At 39.9% G+C, this 22,554-nt stretch overlaps 1 protein-coding gene across 1 annotated transcript; it reads left to right on the forward strand.

Annotated features, from left to right (window-relative positions):
* Nucleotides 1–1,441: 1,441 nt before the first annotated feature.
* On the forward strand, nucleotides 1,442–20,735 carry LOC120537017 (ER lumen protein-retaining receptor 3). The gene is made up of 5 exons (XM_039765610.1): nucleotides 1,442–2,101; nucleotides 3,825–3,925; nucleotides 9,739–9,897; nucleotides 12,635–12,887; nucleotides 20,161–20,735. The coding sequence occupies exons 1-5, from the start codon at nucleotides 2,011–2,013 to the stop codon at nucleotides 20,199–20,201; spliced, it is 645 nt and encodes a 214-aa protein (XP_039621544.1). The 5' UTR covers nucleotides 1,442–2,010; the 3' UTR covers nucleotides 20,202–20,735.
* The last annotated feature ends 1,819 nt before the right edge of the window (nucleotides 20,736–22,554 follow it).

The following is a 22,554-nucleotide window of genomic DNA, read 5'->3' on the forward strand; positions in this document are numbered from 1 at the left end:
TTCTGACCAAATAATTCAATTTTTGTCTCATCAGCCAAAGCACTTTGTTCCAGAATGAATCTGGCTTGTCTAAATGAGCATTTGCATACAACAAGAGACTCTGTTTGTGGCGTGAGTTCAGAAAGGGCTTCTTTCTCATCAACCTGCCAGACAGATGTTCTTTGTGCAAATTGCGCTGAATTGTAGAATGGTGTACAGATACACCATCTGCAGCAAGATGTTCTTGCAGGTCTTTGGAGGTGATCTGTGAGTTGTCTGTAACCATTCTCCGCTCCTGTGTTTTTCTTGGCCTGCCAGACCTGGGTTTAACAGCAACTGTGCCTGTGGCCTTCCATTTCCTGATTCCATTCCTTACAGTTGAAACTGACAGTTTAAACCTCTGAGAGAGCTTTTTGTAGCCTTCCCCTAAACCATGAGACTGAACAATCTTTGTTTTCAGATCTTTGAGAGTTGCTTTGAGGATCCCATGCTGTCTGTCACTCTTCAGAGGAGAGTCAAAGGGAAGCACAACTTGCAATTGACCACCTTAACTACCTTTTCTCATGATTGGACACCCCTGTCTATGAAGTTCAAGGCTTAACGAGCTCATCCAACCAATTTGGTGTTGCAAGTAATCATATTGAGCAGTTACATGCATTCAAATCAGCAAAATTACAAGGGTACCCAAATTTTTGCAGAACCAGTTTTTCACATTTGATTTAATTTCATACAACTAAATACTGCTTCACTAAAAATCTTTGTTCGGAAAACACCCCAGTACTCAGATGTTCCCAGGAAATGAAAGACATACCACTGTTATCTTTGTTTGTTGAAAGAAGAGTCGATTATTATGCAGGCTGAGAGGGGTTCCCAAACTTTTTCATATGACTGTATATACAGTATAAACACATATACATAGTTATATATATAAAATATAGCACTTAAAGGCATGGCAAGTTTGGCTGAGGAGCGACCTTGGTGAATACAATCCCAAACAGAAACATGACTTCAGGGTGGCCCTGTCGATTTTTCCACAACACAGATATGGCCGAGTCTCAGAGGTAGTGGCAGAGCCAGGACTGCCTCTACTAGAACAAAGGTTTCTCTAATAACCAATAAGTATTTTAAAAATGATTGATTAAGAATGTGCAATGAGAGTTTACTATTAAGACACGGAAGTAATGGCAGCTGAAAAAGAGCTTTGAGGTTATCAGTAAAAAATTATAAATCAGTCCTTTCAAACAATAATAGTCATTTGCTACATTAGTAATATCTTGGCAATTATTTTTATTAGATTAATGGTAAATTGACAAAAAATAATATCAGCTATTTTGAAAAAGATGCGTGATTTCACACTTCTGTGCGTTAGTGCACATCCGTTCATCCATCTCTCTGTGAAAGTCGGGGGTTGATCAGAGCCAGGGGGCGTGTAACCCTGGGCGGGACGTCGGTCCAGCATCGCAGCGCGAGTGACATTTCAAATAGTACCAGCACAACTAGTCCGCGTACAGCATGCTCGACGTGAAGAGTTTGTTGAAGTCATGTCAGATCGGTCAAACGCGTCTCCTGAATGTGCGAAATGCACGGTTGCCAGTGTGAGTGCTGCTACAATTAAGAAGCCGCGCCAACTCCACCCAGCTTGCCACTCTAAAAGCCCCCCTTAGTCTCAATTGGGGGTCAGTAATTTGATCTGAACTGAGGTTGCTGCGCAAGTCCTCAGCTTCGCTCAGCCCTCTGTGCTCCGAGAGTTTAAGCTAACTAGCCACGTCACCGACCATTAAAAAGAAAAAAAAAAAGGGGCAAGACTCGGAGAGGGACCGAAAGAGAGTGGAGACGCCGTGCAGACTGGAGAATACCATACGGGAGGACGATCCAGAAGCAAAGTTGTTAAGTAAATTAAACAAGTTGCCCACGTCACCCAGCCCTGCCCCTGCTCTCTTTACGGTCCGCTCTCCTTTGCAGGAGTATCTACTCTTTGGGCAGGCTGGATAACAGAAAAACATCTTGTTAGAATTCTGCACATCTGACAAGATGAACGTCTTCAGATTGGCGGGCGACATCTCGCACTTACTGGCGATCATCATTCTGTTCCTCAAGATATGGAGATCGAAATCGTGTGCGGGTAAAGTAGCCTTTTTATTATGAAAATAAGTAAAAAGACAAGCTCTGATACCTTTGCTCGAGTAACCACAGTTGTTATTATTTGTGTACTTGAAGGCATTGTTATGATGGCACATTTTCATTAAACTGGTTTTGTATCGATACTTTTACAACAGTATTAAACAGCAGCGCGCCTAATATTAAACATACGCAACGCATAGCTCGATAAAAATTGGGGAAATATATAAACTTTTAACTCCTTTAACAAGTTAAGAGAAGCTGCAATTCACCCAAACGTGGATACACAATTTCTATCAATTGCAGAGACAGCAAACATCATTGAATCTTGCAGTCCTGTAGAATCTGGACAGCATTCACGACTCGGGGAAAAAAATGCAACTGTTTGCTTTCGGGCACCTGGAATCGTCATCAGCAGGCGATGCCTTCAGGCTACCAGTACTTTGTTCAGAACATTACAACTGGTGTGGCCCCCCGATCGAAGTGGGATAGAAATGCATGGCCTGCATTTGGACAGATTAACCCGTCTGTTGGTGCCGCTACAGCGCGGCTTCCTGGATTCTGATTTCCGTGACGTGGCACAGAAGACACGTAAAGTCTCGCGGCTGCAGTGCGAAAATGTGACATCTAGTGGACATCCGTAGAACGTCGGGATTGCATACGAAACGTTGGAAAAGGGTCTATTTGCAGCCTGCAATAACTATGACACAGATCAGGTAATGCCCACAACGTCAGTCACAAAACGGTCTTTGACTGTGATAACCTTCCTACAACCCTAATCTTAGCCATAGTGTAACGGGACCCTAATGTTAATCATAGTCGAATGCGATGGGTATTACGTGACTGACGTTGAGGGTGTTTCGCGATGTTAAAGCATTACATGACCAAACTCCAGTGGCGTAGCGTACCCTTATTTAGGTATTTCAATATAAAAGACTAAAATATACAGTAATTCTTTATATACAGTAATTCCCCCTAAAAGTGCCGCCCGGGGCGGGCCGCCCCCACTACGCTACGCCACTGCCAAACTCATAGGTCCTGCGGTCTGCAATTACACTCTGTTGGAGCGTTCATCTTTGAGGTGGATTGGCTCTGCTGATTTGGTCCCTGAAGTGCGCGTCTGTGTGTGCGCGCGTACAGCCTGGGATGGACTGGCGCGCAGTCCAGGGATTTGCTTGCTGGTCAGGGCGCAGCTTCTCGGCATTTCACCTCTGGAAAAGCGGATTTAGAGGATTAATGGATGGATGGATGGATCGTTTGTATGGGCCGTTTATTTATTATTATTATTATTTGTAGTAGTAGTATATGGAACAAGATCATCTGTTGTGGAAGTAGTAGTAGTACTATAGTATGAAATATTAATTGTTGTTGTTATTATTATTATTATTATTATTATTATTATTATTATTATTATTATCTGTCAGTTCTTATGTTACAAGTAATAACAGCACTGATCACCATTACTACCTTTAACTTTTTGTCAGCATACTTCGGAAGAAAATTAAATTGAGTTTCTGAAAGAAAGCTTTGAGTAAGCATTTTTTGTTCACCTGTTCATTCATTCTTTTCTTTTGCTTTTACATCAATCATATGGATGGACCTAATCTGCATTAAAATTATAACAATGTCTGCTATTCTCAAGATTAACTCTACTTGAGACTTCTCGCCTTTTGTAGCACCCAGTGATGTCTGGATGTCTTTTATTAATCTTATAATTTTTTTCTTAGGGATCTCTGGGAAGAGTCAGGTGCTTTTTGCTCTCGTCTTCACCACACGTTATCTGGACCTGTTTACCAGTTTTATCTCCATCTACAACTCAGTAATGAAGGTGAGTTTACTCTGGGCTGAAAATGGTAACTGCTTTAGTATTATTATCATCTGTTATCCAGTGAGTCCTTATCTATATATTAATTTTTCATAATATATTACAGATTTTCAACAAAGTCTAATCATAATAAAAACCATAGTCATATTTATTATTTCCATTTCGTTATTTATTGACTTTACTGTATATGGGTGCACATACATTTTTGTAGTGTTCGCTGCTTTCCTCCCCTTCCCAAATCCATGCATGTTAGATTAACTGGCAACTGTAAATCTCCAGAGTGTACAAGAGAAAGCCCCTTGTGATGAATTGGGGTCCCTTCCAGTGCCGGTCCTTGCCTTGTGTCTGCATGGACTTCTTGTCAAGATGAGTTGTGGCATTAATACTGAAAAATTAGGTTCAGAAAAGAGGATGGACGGTTTTACTTTTTATAATATTTCATTATTTTGAATTAATTTATTATTTCCTATAGAATTGCTTGACATCTTGCTATTATTATGCTCTGTGGTTGATGCTTTATTTGAAGTAATTCTTACTATTATTACTGGGAAAATCTGATTTGATTTTTATTTTTTGTCACAATTATTATACACAGTATAGTATTTAGTGAAATGCTTAGCTGCTGAACTCTAAGACTGTGCACTAGTAGAAAAATATAATAAAATACTCAATTCTTTAAATTTCAATAAATATCAATATGTACAGTGACATTATTATATTAATACTATATCAAATAATAGTAAAGGGATAACTTACTAAAAGAGAATTCACAACAAGGCATCATATAGCCGTAGGCGCTGTCCTCATTTTAAGATGCAGATGGACTGTGGACAGGAGCTCCTCCTCAGTCTCTCTGAATTGGTCCTCACACAACACCATTAAGATTCCGTTGATAAGAAGGCTGATATCTCTGATCATTTTCATTGTCATGGCTTGACATCACTTGTTGTAAATGTCCTGGAGTTTTGAGGTTGTACATCCAGTGATGCCTTCAGCTGACTGCATCACTCTCTGTAGAGCCTTATGGTAGCGCTTTTCCCAAAGCAGGTGGTAATATTTCCTGTCAGGATACATTCAATGATGGATTTATAGATATTCTTTAGTATGGGGTGTTGCAGCCTAAAATTTCTGAGGTCATAAAGATGCTGCCATGACTCTTTCACCAATCTGTCGATGTGCTTTGATCATGTCAAGTCCTCTGTGATGTGGACACCAAGGTATCTAAAACTGTCCACCCTCTCCATCTAAGTGTTGTTAATGCCGAGGGTGTGGTGGTGCATGTGCTGTTTTCCCTCAAAGTCCACAATCCGCTTTTTTGTCTTGCTGGCATTCAGAGGTAGACACTCGTCCTGAGATCATTCTGACAGTCTCTCTTCTTCATCCCAGTAAGCCTGCTGATTGTTGTTGGTGATCAAACCCATCACAGCTGTCATCATCAGCAAACCTGACAATAATATTAGTCATGTGCAGCCATGTATAATAAAAATAATCATAACAATATCGTTCTACATGCATAAAGCCAGTAATCAATTTTTGGTGAATTATTCTGTGATCCAGGAACTTGAGGCAAAAGTCAAGCAGGATCAACAATCAACAAGGCTTTAATTTCAGACCAACAGAGTTTCCCTCTTGGAAGCTTCTGAGATCCTTTCACCATGCATCATTTTTTGTTGATCTTTAGCTTTAAGTCTACCTTAGGTGGTTACACACGGTGTTTGTCCTGTGTTGGACTGGTGCTCTAGTCATAATTTTATCGCACACCAGTTCATTGTTGTTTAGAATATCTAAGGTGGAGAGATACTGCTGGTGTTGTTAGATACATAGCACCGTATATACTCTCGTATATGCTGGGTCTTGAAACACAAAAAATCGATCATAAAATCAGACTCCGACTTATACGTCTGTTCAAACATGCGACAATTAATTATTTTTTTTTACATCTTCTTGTCTCCTCCAATCTCACACCAGTTTCTCAGACACATCGAATTTAGTTGCTGCGGCGCAGTTACCAATTTCTTTTGCCACTTCAATGACTTTTAATTTAAAACCAGCTTCATATTTTCTTCTGATCGAACGCTCCATCACAGATACGGGATGCTCTTACGATAAAGGTGTAGGAGGGTGTAAGATATAAAAAACGCAAAACAATGCAAACGGCACTTCGGAATAGTTTAGGTATTACCATGTGGTCACGTAGGCATAATACATAGAAAAGAACAGACAGAGTGCTCCGTGGTTACTCTCTCAGGTAGGTGTTAACATATCATAATCATTTGGACCAGTAGCGTGAGTTTTCCACATTCGACTTATACGACCGATATTAAAAAATACTGGAAATTATACGGTAAAATCAATCTCTAAATGCGGGGGAACTTACATGCAAGTATATACAGTAATTATGACGGGCAGTGTCTGTTCAGCCCAAAGGGTGTGTGTATATTTATGTCGATTCATGTATTTATTTATTTAAATAATTTCTGTATAAAGCCAAATTTCCCCCTGGGGACAAATTTCTCTCCCTATATGTCTCTATCTATACATCAGGTAACTTCTAAAGACACCAGAGAGGTGTGCTTTATTTTAGAAATATTAGCAGGGACAGAATGGCTGGAGTTTACACACCAGTCAGAAATTACAGTAATTCAGACATTGTAATGGTTAGTGGTTATAATGACCCAAACAATAACACATTAGATGTGTTTAACTGGAAGGATTACTTCATAATTTATTAATAAAGTAAATCACTGTATCTGCTATATAATAATACACTAGGGTCTGTGTGTCCAGTCCCTCTAACCAAACTTATCGGTCAGCTTACCTTTGGTGATGCAACTAAAGAGGAAATGCGAGTGTGCGACACAGAAGGAGGGGAAACGGCACGAGACGCAAGCGGAGAGTCGCATTCAAAGACTGCAAGTGTAAAAGGAGGCAGGAGGTCAGAATGGCGCCTTGAAAATGAGAGAGTTTAAGAAGCAGGGGGGAATTTGGCTTTTTACAGACGCTCTTTAAATAAATAAATTCACACATAAATAGGTAGATACATAGGTAAGTAAATAAATATACATACACAATCATCGGTCTAAACACACACTAGAAGTGTATAAAGCAAAAAATCCAAAAGAAAGAAAAAGTTCTGTCTTGTAGTCCCAGTCACAGTGAGGTATTATGCAGACATATTGTCATTGTTATGAAGGAGCCCCAGTCGCATTTCTTGACGCACGTCTACTGAATAATCTGTTGGCTGAAAGTCCTCAGTGTTACTGTGTCAGAGAGAGGATGTACAGCTTTATTGATAATGACACTCAGTTTAGTCTTAATTCTTCGCTATAAACTCCAGGGGGTCCAGAGTGCATCCCATAACTAAGCCTGCCTTTTTAATTACCTTGATGGTTTGGTGGGCCTGTCCTGAAGTGAAGTCGGTTTATTTTTTAGAGAGAAAGAAACGATATTTACTCACCGGCAGTTATATGTTGCGCTGTCACAATGAAAATGCAAACATAGAATCAAAATTCAATGCGATATTGATGTAAATTTTATTTAAAAAATAGTTTTTACTGACATTTTACAGTAAAAGTGTAAGTTGAAAAAGTATTTGTGTTTAAATTTCAAATCCAAACAGAACAAAATCGTATAACGTAACAAATAATTCTAACGCAACATAAAACATAACTTACTTTCAAATTATTACGTTTTACTATTTTTTAATATGGTTAATTACTCACTGAATGTAAAATAGTTAGTTCTATTATGCATATGTAACAATTCGCATGAAAATGAAAATCTGTTTAAACTGTCCATCCACATCCTCATACGTGAGCAGCTGACCCGCAAAGTGGCTAGTATAAAGCGAGCAGGGGGCCAAGCCCCCAAGTACATTCTTAAAAATCAAAGTGCAAAGTGATTCTTCAGAGTGATGCCATGGGGGACCATTTTTGCTTCCCTAAAGACCCTTCCACATGAAGGTTCCAAAAACAACTTTTGTTCATTTAGATCCATAACAAGCTTCACACAGCAAATAACCAAGAAGAGACAGTAATGGGCTCATGATTTTAAAAGGACATTACTGCTTACAACAACACAGGCTAAGTGCAGGTTTTCTTATTCTGTTAGTATTCTGCTAGGTAGCTTACAATATATTCAAGATTTCAGTTTATTTAAACCATTGGGAAGTTTTTCAAGGCACAAAGGACCAACTTCAGATGCAAAGAACTCTTCCCAGAATGAAACAGTGCTTGGTCAAGCAATGGCTTCTATGAGAAACCATACAACCCAGAGAAGAAACATAAAGTGCCGCCATTAAAGAACCAGCCTTTTTAAGAGTGTACTTTAAATTTCCTAACCGTCATGAGCTCAGTAAACAGACCTGCCATCACAATAAATGCAGTACTAAACTCATTAAAGCCTGACTGTGTGACATGCTGCACAAATCATTCCATAATGTCCAGTCAGTCCATTTAAATAACAATGACGTGGAGATCCGGTCATTTTGTGCAAATCAGACATTACTTTGAGGGCAAACTCCTTCACCAGGAGTGGCATTGGGGCATCGCACGAGTGCCAGATGCTGCCGCTTTCTTTTTGATTGCTAAATGTGTGAGATATTTTTACATATAAATGTACTGTATATTCAAAACTACATACAAGAACACACTTTAGAAATATTAGAAGTGCTGCCAAATGCCTTTCATATTGCTACTGAAGGCTTACTTGTTTGAAGTGTTTCAAGTATGACATTCACAAATACATTTAATTTTTTTAATGTTGATAATGCCGTTGATGTTTAATTATGCAATGCACAAATTCAGAACTGAAGACACAGCCTCTTACGCTTTGTTTATAGCAGACGCATTTCCTTTTTTTATGTTATTATACCTCAACTGTTACTTCTTTATTAGGTGATGCAAAGACTGCCGTTATCACTTTTACATGTTCATCTGTTGTATGACAGTTAAATAAAACTAAAAGCTGTCCCGTAATACATTGTACATTTCACCAGTTTCACGCTAAGTCATAGGCACTCCAATCTGCTAATATTTCATTCTTCTCTGTGCTTTTTGAACTGTGTTTGATGTTATCGATGTTCAGTTCTCTGGGCTGCTTAAATCGCACGAGTGAGTACTTCACTGTTGATTATTTCGTCATCATCGGTCAGCCATGCAGTAGGCTCTCCGTTAAGTGGCAGGCCTTGTGCTGTTGAGAACAGTTCATTAACTTGAGTTAGTTGGAAACACTTTGCATTTCTGGAACCGAATGAGCCTTTGTTGGAAAATGAGGTTTATTTAATTGAGGTTTTCACAGCCAAATCTTGATTTCCTAATCGTGCTTCGTAGAATAACCTCCTGGACTTTACTAAACCTAATATATGCTACAGTTCTAAAAGTTTTGCTATTTGATGAAGATTAGCAAAAGATTGACCTGCCAGGAAAGAGGAAAATGGGAAGGCCTAAGAGAAGGTTTATGGATGTGGTGAGAGAGGACATGTAGGTGATGGGTGTGACAGAACAAGATGGTGAGGACAGAAAGATATGGAAGAAGATGATACACTGAGGCAACACCTAACAGGAGCAGTCAAAAGAAGAAGAAGAGGAGTGTTCAACCTTCTATAAGATCCTAGTTAAACTATACATCTTCCGATGTACTGGGGCACATCATTAGTGATGTAATCTGGGGTTATCTCGTGTTTTGGGTCTTTCAACGTCAGACATCCTCACCCAGACGACCTTACATTCCACTGCTGTTTGTTATCTTAGCCACGCTCAACTCCTGTATGCACAACTAACTTGCCCTTTTTTATTGTCTCAATCTCTATTTTCTAGGTTGTGTTTTTGATTTTGGCGTACGCTACAGTCTACCTCATCTACATACGATTCAGAGGGTCCTACGACAAGGAAAACGATACTTTCCGTGTGGAGTTTCTTCTGATACCGGTTGCGGGGTTATCATTCTTGGAGAATTATGACTTCACCCCTCTGGAGGTATGCGATTTCCACATGGACCTTCCTGTTACGTCTCTCTGTTCTTGAATGAATTGGCAGATGGCCGCTGGGCTCTAAACGTGCTTCGGCTCCTTGACCAAAATGCATGCCAATTCCTTTAAATGAAAGTCTTCAATGTGCACTTTAATCACGATGTCTGAATTGTTTGATTTGTGATTTTAAACTGTGGAGCAGAGGGCAGAATCAAAGAAAATCTGTCTTTGTCCCAAACATTATGGAAGGCACTATATATTTTGTATTTTATTAATTTAGCAGCAGTTATATGTCAGCGTTTTTTAAAATTTGATATAAACACCCATTCTATCATATTTGAAAAGTTCTCTGTCAGTTTCTACTAAAACAGTGACTGTGCTGCCTTTTGTTAAGAATAATAAGGCTTTATTTTGGGGTACCCTCTTCTGGTGGGAAGTTACTGAGAAATGCCCTGAGGGTGTAAGAGGCTATAGAAGGGTGTGGTGTGTATCCTGGTGCCATCTGCGCGTAACTGGACTTATCTCAGTCGTTTCAATTCCCCGGTATGCAGGAGTAAAATGTCCCATTGATTTGGGTGCAGAACTGAAATCTGTAATCAGTAGCCCCCTAAAAGATTCAAGCAATGGGTGATTTTATTTTTTTTTTTTAATTTGTAAATTGATGGAGGGAATCCACTGACCCACATTTGTATAACGACCAATGGGTTGAGAAACACTGGACCACATTATATTACACTGAAAACAAAACTAAATGGTGTACATTTTTGTTTTCCAAAGGCACAGTAAAGCAAATTAAAACAAGTTAAAATTTCACAGTTGGGCTTTCTATTTAACGGTCTATCCTTGTATTTCTCAGACTGCTTTATCCATTCTGAGGTAGCTGGGTCAATGCCAGTAGTAGTCAGGGTATCAGTTCATGGTATTACCCACACTGGCACACACAGGACAGGCCAAGGTGGAGTTAACCTAACAAGAGGTGTTTGAGCTGTTGATGGAAACTATCTGGTCAGGGATGGAGCACACGATGTCTGCATGGATACTGAATTGGGAAACTGAACTTTGGTCCAAGAATTGTGCTTGTTCCTCTACTATGACACTCATCTGTCTATTCACCTTTCATTTTTTAAAGCTGTGTGTCATGGGCAGCATTGATAGGAACTGATTGGGCAGCAAAATAGGAAAAAACTTCTGAATGTGATGCCAGTCTATCACAGGGCACATACCCACTCCTACTCATGCTGAGTCACTCTTAAACCTAACACCATGTCTTTGATCTTTCCTACCATTATGAACATAAAAAGGCCACAAATATAGTAATAAAATATAAGTGTGATATTAAGACATGCCAAATGTCTTTTACTTTATTGTTTTTATTCCAGCACATAAACACCTAAACAAAATGGCGAAAACAAGTTTGAGGCCTCCTAAAAGTCCCACAAAGCAGGATGGGGCATCCAGCAATCTGCCCAGATGTCGCTTCACTCCCAGTCAGCAGGCCTCACAGACTCCACAGCCAGGCTGCAGTCTACTAGGACCAAAAATGGGGAGATGGATCTAAAACATCTTAAATCTCCAAGAAAAATACAAAAATGCCATTCAAGACAGAGGAACTTTCAAATCATTGGCTTGATAAGACAAATCAAAACAATGAATCTTTTAATGAAGAATTGATTTAGAATAAGCAATAAGAAAATTAGGAAAAAAAGGGAAAATCCCAACATGAGGTCCAAAAATCTGTAATCTAAGAAGAGAAGCAAAATATTGGAAAATGTAAAGAGAAACAATACTCGATGTAATATCTCCAAGAAACTAAATGAGCCACTGCTTGGACCATCTTTCTCATCTCAATATAAAGGTGAGGGTGGTCCCAATCAGCTGTGACATCAGGGTGACCACACCACTTGGGGGATCCACCCGCAATGTACAATGTCAGAACACTTAAAGACACGGTACACAAATAGCAAACAATCAACAAACCTAACAGATATGACACAAAACATGAAAAACATACGAGGGATGTTTAAAAAGTGTCAGCACTTTTTCTTCTCTATTTATTAAGAATTTCTAAAACAAATTACATCACTTTTCTTTATAGTCGCCTACCTTTGAGATGCAATTTTCCCAGTGTCGTACCAACGTTTTAATGCCATCAGCATTTTCGCGAATCAATTCCAGGGTTCTTTCTTCATTCCTCGTGGTTGTGGCCGGACGTCTGGAGTGCTCTGCATTCGTCACATTAGTACAGCCATTTTCAAACATTTCAATCCATTCATAGACGATTCTACAAGAGAGAACTTTATCCCCATACTGAACACACATGCAGAGATGAATTTGTGCTCCCGGCGCACCTTCTGCTCACACAAAGTGTATGACAGAGCGCTGTTCCTCTTTGGTGCAGCCATCTTCACCACAGGGTGACAATTCTTATACTAAACTACAAGGGTAGCCGGCTTGCCAGACAGAACAAGACACTCTCAGACACGACCAATTACTACTCCTCCCACCTTCACCATTTCCAACAAAAATATAAAAGTGCGTACACTTTTTGAATAATTATTTAAATAATAATATAACAATTAAAAGGAAAATAAATATAAAATAAGCAAAGAGAACAAAAAATTGATGTCACTTAACATACACCTGTTTGGCAAGTATAGGAACTTTGTTACAAGTTTGTAAGGTAAATGCTTTTATAAGAGTGAATTTGTTTTAGAGTTCCTGTACTTTTGTTTGATTCCTGGCAGATTCTGTGGACCTTCTCGATCTACCTGGAGTCGGTGGCCATTCTTCCACAGCTCTTCATGATCACCAAGACTGGAGAGGCCGAGTCCATCACTACTCACTACCTCTTTTTCCTGGGTCTCTACCGGGCTCTCTATCTGGCGAACTGGATCTGGCGCTACTATGAGGAAGGCTTCCTGGACCAGATTGCAGTGGTGTCTGGCGTGGTGCAGACCATCTTCTACTGCGACTTTTTCTACTTATACTTCACTAAAGGTATTTTAATAGCATGGCTACTAGAAACTTTGTATTTTTTTAATAGAAAAGCTGTGTGTCATGATCTGACTCATAAGTTTCATGTCTTCCAATTTTTCTTTAGCTTCTAAAATTATTTGAGTGTGTTTTTTTGGGGTTCCTGAGGCCAAAAAAATATAATGGTTTATATTCTCGTTTTGCTTCCTTTTGTTTTTAACATTGTTAAAATTGACTCACATTCCCCCACAGTGCTGTCTTGTTTTACTTAGAAGCACCGCCATGTTGGAGACATGGTGCTTGAAGGTGGTCATGATGTCATTAGCACAAAGTTTAAGAAAGATGGCACCACACCTATCTAAACATCCAGGTTTCAATTCACGAAAGAAAAAACAAAAACCTTTCTGTCATTTTGTATTTTTAGTTTGCGAGTTTACTGGTTATGACATTTTTTTCATTATGATTTACTAATTGTGTTTTTTTTTTTTTGTTCTGGTCATGCTTACCCTTTTTTGACTTACGACTTGACGCTCTGCTCTCAGATCACAGTTCCGGCTACACATCCTAAACTTTCTTTATCTTCTCAGTTACAATCCATGTGTTAATTCTGCCTTCTCCATGCCATCTGCTGATTCCAGTTTCTCTTAGAACTGCTAGAACTAAAGTGGAAAAACCTGTACTCCTCTTGGGCATGTGCACAATTCTTTATCTGTATGTAGATGATAGTATAACAGTTTGATATTTGTAGTTTTCCTGTACACCTTTTGCATGTGAAAGTCTTATTTATGATAGCAGTCAGAGATTCTAGCCTGAAATTGTCTCCTTACATGATTTTACTGCTCGTGTCGTTAGTGTACGGACGCAGAGCGATAGCAGGAAGTTTTAATGAGGTAAAAACTGAGACATTTAAACAAAAACGAAGTTTCCAAAATCCTAATCACGAGATATACTTTGTAGGGGGTGTTGCAGAACACCAGACACAACCTCACTGACACAAATCCCACTTTTAAGTAGTTGTTTTTTAATAATAATAATATCTGGCACAAAGGCTTCAAATCTGGCATAAACCAAACAATAATTCTCTCGTATTTGTTCTCTGTCTTATCCTACCTCTTCACCTCCCATTTTAGCTTCATCTGTCCTCTACACCCGACTCTAACTCACGTGGATGAAGTTGAGTATCTCATTTTATCTTTGATATGGGAGTACTTTCAGGGACAAGGACATAGCCTGATGAAAGTACATCCGGGTCAATCAGAAATTCCATAAAGTAGGAAACATAACCTCTGGTGGCACCCATGGACCCCAGCAGGGCTGCCCCACTGCACTACAGTTCCCAGCAGTCCCTGAACAGGCCCCTCAGCCCAATTATGCTGTCATCTGCTGAGCTTGGGGAGCATACATCTTTGAAACTGAGACTCCCCCGATCTCTATGTTGGCCGGTTAGACGAAAAGGACCAATCCTGGCCGAGACACCAGCCCATGCGTGCTGTCCTCTACAACTTGTACTTTGCCAACGCTACAAAATTCAAAACCAAACAATTCCTCTTTCTTTCACCAAACCCTAAAAGATAGTTCTTAATTCAAAGTCCAATGACCATGATAGAACGTCAAGCAAAATCAAGATCAAAACCAGAGTCTTTTCTTAAATATTTAAACTGGTCAAGACAAGTACTTTAAAGTTTTAGTTACACAGCACTTAGTGTACACATCCATGTTTTATAATGCAACCAGTAATGACGCACAACACGATAACGTGCAGTGAATACACACATTCCTAGTTTTCATCCTCTTTCTCTGTACGTTTACCATTCGTTTGCTCAGAGGTTGATGTGCTTGCTGCTTCCTGAGCAGCTCTTCTTTTCTCCACCCTAGTGACCCGCTTCTTCTCTTCTTCTGTCTGCATCTTTTTGCGTTAAAACTGATTAAGTCAGTGTTTGTGTTGCAATTACTTAGTACAGTTTCTTTACTTTTTCACTTAAGCTGGGCCTTGTTTTCAATCTGCCTCAAGAATGATTTAAGATATGAAGTGGTAAGGGAAGTGACGGCGAAGGTGGAAGGGATGAGAATGGCGCCCGTACACATGCGCTGCACGACCGCCCTGCTGCCGAGAGTTGATTCTACAATGAAATTAAATACAAATAAAAAGAGGAATAACCTTGGAGGTCAATCATCACCCCAAAAGTGGATAGGAGATGTCACGTAGTATATATGTGTACCAAATTTCAGGTCAATGGGTCATACGGTTTGCAAGCTACAGGTGATTTAAAATCCTGGATAGCCATGAAAGCGTATTATATATAAAGATGATGATGTGTAGCGGTGAGTGAAAGGATTCAGACAATATTGAATTTTCAATGAAATTGAAATTATTGTCTTTCGTTTCACCAAAATTCAGCAAAATTCATGCCATTGACAAAAGAAAAAAGATATTTATTGTTGTTTGGGAACTGTTTTCATGCATTAATTGCACTTGTGTTTTACCCTTTAGTAATTAAATGAAGACTTCTAGTGGAAAAAAATCATTAGATTGTGACTATCATTACTTAGCATAAGATGGCTGCTAGGTGACTGTGGGGAGAGGAGACCGGTAGCAGCAATTTTCCATTTATTGAGTTTTTTTTTGTGGAGAAGACACAGAAATCCGCATGAAGGAACATTTGTGTGTGCCTTTGTGTGGAAAATATACAGTATGTTACAATAAAAAAAAGAAAAAGGAAAAAACGTACTGCACTCCTCTGTGGTGATGTGAGCGAGAGTCAAAAATAGAATTGATGTCACCGTTGTGGTATGAATTGTATGCTCACGCAGCTGCAGAAAAGAACACAGCTGAGGACAGAAGTGTAAAGGAGGCTTTAGGGAGTAGTATTGCTTATTTTCCACCCAAAAAAAAACTCTTTAGAGAGTTTTGCATCTTGCAATTTCAAAATCACTTGCAAAGTAAATTTTAGTATCGGTTTTGCAAAAAAGTGCAAATTGAAACTTGCCTGTTTTGCTCTTCCCCTGATTTCCATATCTAGGTTATTATTTAAACAAATAACGCCTGCAATCCGCAATCAGTCTTTTGTATCCATTCAGGCATCTGTTATCCATCCTTCCATTATCCAACCCGCTATATCCTAACTACAGGGTCACGGGGGTCTGCTGGAGCCAATCCCAGCCAACACAGGGCGCAAGGCAGGAAACAAACCCCCACCGCAGGGCACTGTTATCAAATCTGGTAATTTTCCAGTTTCCGATAATGAACACTGGAGTCCATTACAGCAGCATCAGGTACAAATCAGGAAACAATCCAGGATGATGTGCTGGTCGTGCACAAACACTCACCCAGTTTAAAATTGTCATTTAATCTACAATAGGAAGCACATCTTTTGAATGCAGAAGAAAAAGTGCAGTATTGAGGTAAAAAAAAAATTGCACAGAAGTAAGCAGCATACCGACCTTGCCCAGTCTGGGATTCAAACACAGTCGTGTTAGCAATTGTGCCACCATGTCAGCTTGTGCACAAAAGTGAAAGTGGTTTCAGTGCCCTGTAAAGGAAGAGCTGGTGCACACAATTAAAAAAAACAAAATGGCAACAAGTGCATGTTCTTTCTTGCAAGGCTTGCAGCCAGTATTTTCCAAGTATTATGATATACCATTACCACCCCAATCAGAAAAGGTTGGGACGGTATGGAAAATGCAAATAAATAAAAAAAACAGATACAGTAGATGACTGCAATAAAATGCTACATAATAGTGTAATAAGCCAACTTCAGAGGCTGTACATAATGCAAATAAAGAGGCAGCCGATCGGCTTATCACGGACATTTGGAAAGAAAAATGTAAAAGAAATAAAGTTTCCGTTTAGCTGTTTTAGCGGCCCTACACTGATTAAGTACGCGGTACAAAGTTTTAGCGGATGTTCGAATGGCTGCCTGGAGGTCTACAGTGCAAGACGTGGAGCTCAAATTGGACGACGCCGAGGCACGCGTCTGAGGCCGTTTTTCGTGCGCGCTCACGGTTTCTGACGGCTAAGTGCGGTGGCGCGCTTCCGTAACCGCTGGAAGAGAGAGGGTGAAAGTGGTATATCTAACATCAGTGGACAGGTCTGAAGGACAGAAAGCTTCGTTTTAAAGTAGCCGGCAAAAAAGTGAATTCACACGTGTGGCAAAGTATAGGAGTGAACGCGGGAGAAAGTAAAGTAGTACTTAACTGAGGCTGAACGATAAGCCCACAGGTCAACAAGACAGACGGGTACGCGCGCGCGGGAGTGAGAATATTTAAATAGGCTGGACTGCACCTGAGCACGTGCTGAGGAATGGCGCACATCCCGACGTGTCTGATTATTGGAACACTGCGGGGAACGTAAAGGCGGATTGGATGGTCAAAAGAGCTCGGGATATAAAACCAGGGTCCGAACACCAGGGGTCGTCTTTTGACCAGGTCTTCAAGCTGTAGTGTAGATCTGTGCCACTGAGTTATTTAACTGAATAGCGGAGAAACATAGTGTGCTTTGTGTATACAGTATAGTTGGTACTTAGTTTATTCATTTTGTTTTGATTATTTATTTATTTTTGCCTGTCCTTCGTGATCAGTTTTGTAGTTGGACAAAGGAGGTGGAAGAGGTTTTTTTTGTTTTTTTTTCTTATTTGGTCTTTTCTTCACATTTGATTTGGAAGCCACTGTAAATATTATAACACCTGCACTGATTTTTCTTTTGGGAAGTGTCTTTGCATTGGACATTGTAAATATACAGTATTTTTCAAGACATTTCTTTGTAAAATAGTGTGGGTGGCGGCACGGTGGCGCAGTGGTAGCGCTGCTGCCTCGCAGTTAGGAGACCCGGGTTCGCTTCCCGGGTCCTCCCTGCGTGGAGTTTGCATGTTCTCCCGTGTCTCGTGGGTTTCCTTCGTGCGCTCCGGTTTCCTCCCACAATCCAAAGACATGCAGGTTAGGTGGATTGGCGATTCTAAATTGGCCCTAGTGTGTGCTTGGTGTGCGGGTGTGTTTGTGTGTGTCTTGCGGTGGGTTGGCACCCTGCCCGGGATTGGTTCCTGCCCTGTGTTGGCTGGGATTGGCTCCAGCAGACCCCTGTGACCCTGTGTTCGGATTCAGCAGGTTAGAAAATGGATGGATGGAATAGTGTGGGCATTGCTGGAATAAAACAGATTCCTGATTTTGAATATATTTTTTCAAGTCTGAGTCTCTCTTACTCCATATCCCTTGGTTGCTCGGTCTCGTCTACTGACACTCCAAGTCAGGAGATGCGCATCCTTACCCGGGGTGTTAAGATAGAAACATTTTAAGGGGATTTTTGCCATCAGCAGGTCAAAATCTGTAAGATACACCCATGAGTGTTAAGGAGGCAAAATCTTCATTGTCCAGTGTAGCTGTTAATTTTTTAAAGTTCACCTTTGCACAGTCATGGCCAAAAGTTTTGAGAATGACCCAAGTGTTAGGTTTTCACCCATGTTGCTGCTTCAGTGTTTTTAGATCTTTTTGTCAGATGTTTCTGTGGTATATCCATCCATCCATTATCCAACCCGCTATATCCTAACTACAGGGTCACGGGGGTCTGCTGGAGCCAATCCCAGCCAACACATGGCACAAGGCAGGAAACAAACCCCGGGCAGGGTGCCAGCCCACCACAGGGCACACACACCCACACACCAAACACACACTAGCGACAATTTAGAATTGCCATTGCACCTAACCTGCATATCTTTGGACTGGGAGGTAACCGGATATTATCCATCCATCTATCCATTTTCCAACCCGCTGAACCCGAACACAGGGTCACGGGGTTCGGCTGGAGCCAATCCCAGCCAACACAGGGCACAAGGCAGGAGCCAATCCTGGGCAGGGTGCCAACCCACCGCAGGACACACACAAACACACACCAAGCACACACTAGGGCCAAATTATAATCGCCAATGCACCTAACCTGCATGTCTTTGGACTGTGGGAGGAAACCAGATATTATGCAAAATGAATATATATAGATAAGGACTCACTGGATAACAGATGATAATAATACTAAAGCAGTTACCATTTTCAGCCCAGAGTAAACTCACCTTCATTACTGAGTTGTAGATGGAGATAAAACAGGTAGTCAGGTCCAGATAACGTGTGGTGAAGACGAGAGCAAAAAGCACCTGACTCTTCCCAGAGATCCCTAAGAAAAAAGTTATGAGATTAATAAAAGACATCCAGATATCACTGGGTGCTACAAAAGGGCTCACACACACACCAAGCACAATTTAGAACCACCAGTGTACCTAACCAGCACGTCTTTGGACTGTGGGAGGAAACCGGAGCACCCGAAGGAACCCACGCAATCTCCACACACGGAGGACCCAGGAAGCGAACCCTGGTCTCCTAACTGCAAGGCAGCAGCGCTACCACCGTGCCACCCTTTCTATGGTATACTGAAGTATAATTATAAACATTTCATAAGTTTCAAAGGTTTTTATTGACATTTACATTAAGTTCATGCAAAGAGTCAATATTTGCAGTGTTGGCCCTTCTTTCTTTTTCAAGAGCTCTGCAATCCACCCTGGCAGGCTGTCCATCAACTTCTGGGCCAAATCCTGACAGATGGCAGCTCATTCTTGCATAACCGATGCTTAGAGTTTGTCCGAATTGGGGGGTTTTTGTTTGTCCACCAGCCTCTTGATGTCTGACCCCAAGTTCTCAATGGCATTAAGGTCTGGGGAGTTTCCTAGCCATGGACACAAAATATCGATGTTTTGTTCTCTCAGCCACTTAGTCATCACTTTTGCCTCATGGCCCGGTGCTCCATCATGCTGGAAAAGGCATTGTGGGTCACCAAACTGTTCTTGGATGGTTGGGAGAAGTTGTTCTCAGAAGATGTTGTGGTAGAGAATAACATATTTGTGAGGTGTTTGTTCTTTTATATGAAGATTAAACATATGTGAGGAACAAAGCAAAGCACAGCATTTGTGAGTTTGGAGATTTTCTTTTATTTATTGATTCAGTGTGATTTACCACAGCTAAATCTATAAATAGTTGAATGCCCAGGGCTCCGAGTTTAAAATGAAGCAACATGTGACTTTAAAGTAACCCCAGTCTACACGGTGGAGTATTCTGCATTTTTATTTCAAAGCAGCTTTTCTCAAACAGCACTCCTCTTGAATTCAGAATGCTGTCTGAGGAGCGCTTCACGTTAATTGTTTGCTGCATTTCTTATGCTTCACAACTGCTCTGTCTAATAGGTTAATTATCCCTATTATGTAATTAGTCAATGAACTGAATAAATGAATGCGCTAATTTAATTTTCTTTTTCCCTCAACAGTCCTTAAAGGCAACAAGCTCAGTCTACCAATGCCAGTGTGAGAGGAAGGCCCGGGCTGACTCTGCCGAGCAAAGGAGCTCCAAGTGGACTTTGACTTTATTGTGCACATTTTGTGCATCTTTCAAGGGAGCATTGTTCATTTTTTTTTATCTTATGTTTTTAAAATGTTTAACACTTGCACCAAAAATTAGAAGTTGAATTCTTGTATTTCACAGAGAGCAACTGATGCAGCTGCCTAACAGGCTTTGTTCGGTACAGTGGAAAGTGCGCTTCTCCATGTAAGCTTTCCACGTGTCATTACAAATCACGGTAACAGAAGTGCCTACTATTCCTAATCATGAATTACATGCTGTATTAAAAAAAAAAAGAAGTAAAGAATGTCGAGGTAAGCCAATCCAGGCTGAGAGGAGGCTGGCAGAGCTCACTTCTACACTAGGAAGATCAAACGATCTGACAAAATAAAATTTCAAGAAGTATTAGCATGTGGGAAACACCTAAGTTGTGCCTTTTACTGCTGAAGAGTCCTTTGAATTTTTATGTCCTGTTATAAATATATATTGCTTTTCAAATGTGAATGGGGAGTTGTTTTGTGGCTTAATAGAATGTACATGTTATTTAACAGCTGCTGTGCATTTCATACATTTATTACGTTTTTAACGACGCTTACAGCAATTTGATAACCATCTTTGTAGAAATTGTTTAGACTCCAACTGACTGTACTACACTCTTGGTTAAACAGTATGGAATTGTGGGAGATTTTGATCTTTTTTTTTTTTTTTCTTTCTTTTCGGTACTACAGATTTTCTGTGACGTTTCATATGTCAGTTGCTGCCATTTACGACGTCTGCAAAAGATGGCAACAGTGCCAAGAACTATGGGACTCTTTTTAATGGAGAAAGATTACTTTTAATATATAAAAATATTCCAGTTCCAATAGCATATTATTATTGATATTATTTATTATTTCCATGATAAGTCATCCCAGTTAGTGTCACCAGCTTGGCAGCTCACAGGGTTGGGAACTGCAAGGGACACCATCATATGATATGATCAAGATTCTAGACCCACGATACGATAATACTGAGATTTTTATAAAGTATCTGGAGTCCATTCGGCAATACATTACTAAATATTATTTCCTAAAGTTAAAATCATATTCCTATATGGAAAAAGTATTTTAATGTATTAAATTTAATTATAACGTTATGATATTAAATTTAATAAGGAAAACATTTAACTAAATTCATTCCACTTAAAGATAGTAATGGATATAAAGTATCACAGTAAGCTGGAGTGGAATAATTGTGATGAGAACAAGCCATTCAATCCAACGAGCTCCTCCTCCAGGCTTACAGCACTTGGGGTCCCCAGGTGGTCTCCCATCCAAGTACTGGCCGAGCCCAAGCATGTGGTGATGGGCAGAGGGAAGCCTCACAAAGCACCTAAACATTTGAAGCAATTGCGTCAGAAATCTTGTCAAAGCATCGCCTCTCTGGCGACATCTCCTGGCCATTTGTATTGACGTTTCACAAACTGTTAATCGAGTTTCAATGCCCTCTGCTAAACTTGTGTTAGTTAGATAGATAGATAGATAGATAGATAGATAGATAGATAGATAGATACTTTATTAATCCCAAGGGGAAATTCACATACTCCAGCAGCAGTATACTGATACAAAAAACAATATTAAATTAAATAGTAATAAAAATGAAAAGAATTTTTATGTTTCGTTGCTATGGATTGGCAACAGGGGCGGACTGGCCATTAGGGCATTTTGGAAATGCCCGGTAGGCCGCGGACTCTGGTCTGGTCATGGGCTGGCTGTTTCATGAAATAATTTAATGTACTGACATTAAAATTAATTTTCTAAACTACTAAACATTATCTGTCCGGTACTGAGATTTATATAGTCTTATATAATATGCCGCATTACGTCATCAAGTTGTGTTAGTTGTCAGTACACAACATTGCAGCGAAAAACGTTGCATTTTGCCGATTTCTGTTTCTATACCGCTACATTTCAGTTAGCATATACATTATTGCAATTTATTTTATCTCATATCTAGTATTCAAATTCTTCGATACTAATAATTAGTTTAGATTATGTATTATGCATTTTATTGTTCTCTTGTCAGCTGTGTGAGCGATTAATTAGTGGTTTTCAGCTGCGTTTATTAGTATGATGAAATAAAGTCAAAAAGCACAGGATAGGAATTTTTCATATTAGGACGGAACATTTCTAGTTTATCGTTAAGTTAGTGGAACATTTCAATTATGTGAGGTTTTCATTATAATCGCAGTTATAATTTATTCCATTGTAAATGAGTAGCTACTAGCCTACTAGGGTACTGGCATCTGGACATGACATTGACATGTGACATGCACTCTAATAAC

This window comes from Polypterus senegalus, chromosome 10 (genome assembly GCF_016835505.1).
Source record: "Polypterus senegalus isolate Bchr_013 chromosome 10, ASM1683550v1, whole genome shotgun sequence".
Lineage (NCBI taxonomy): Eukaryota > Metazoa > Chordata > Cladistia > Polypteriformes > Polypteridae > Polypterus > Polypterus senegalus.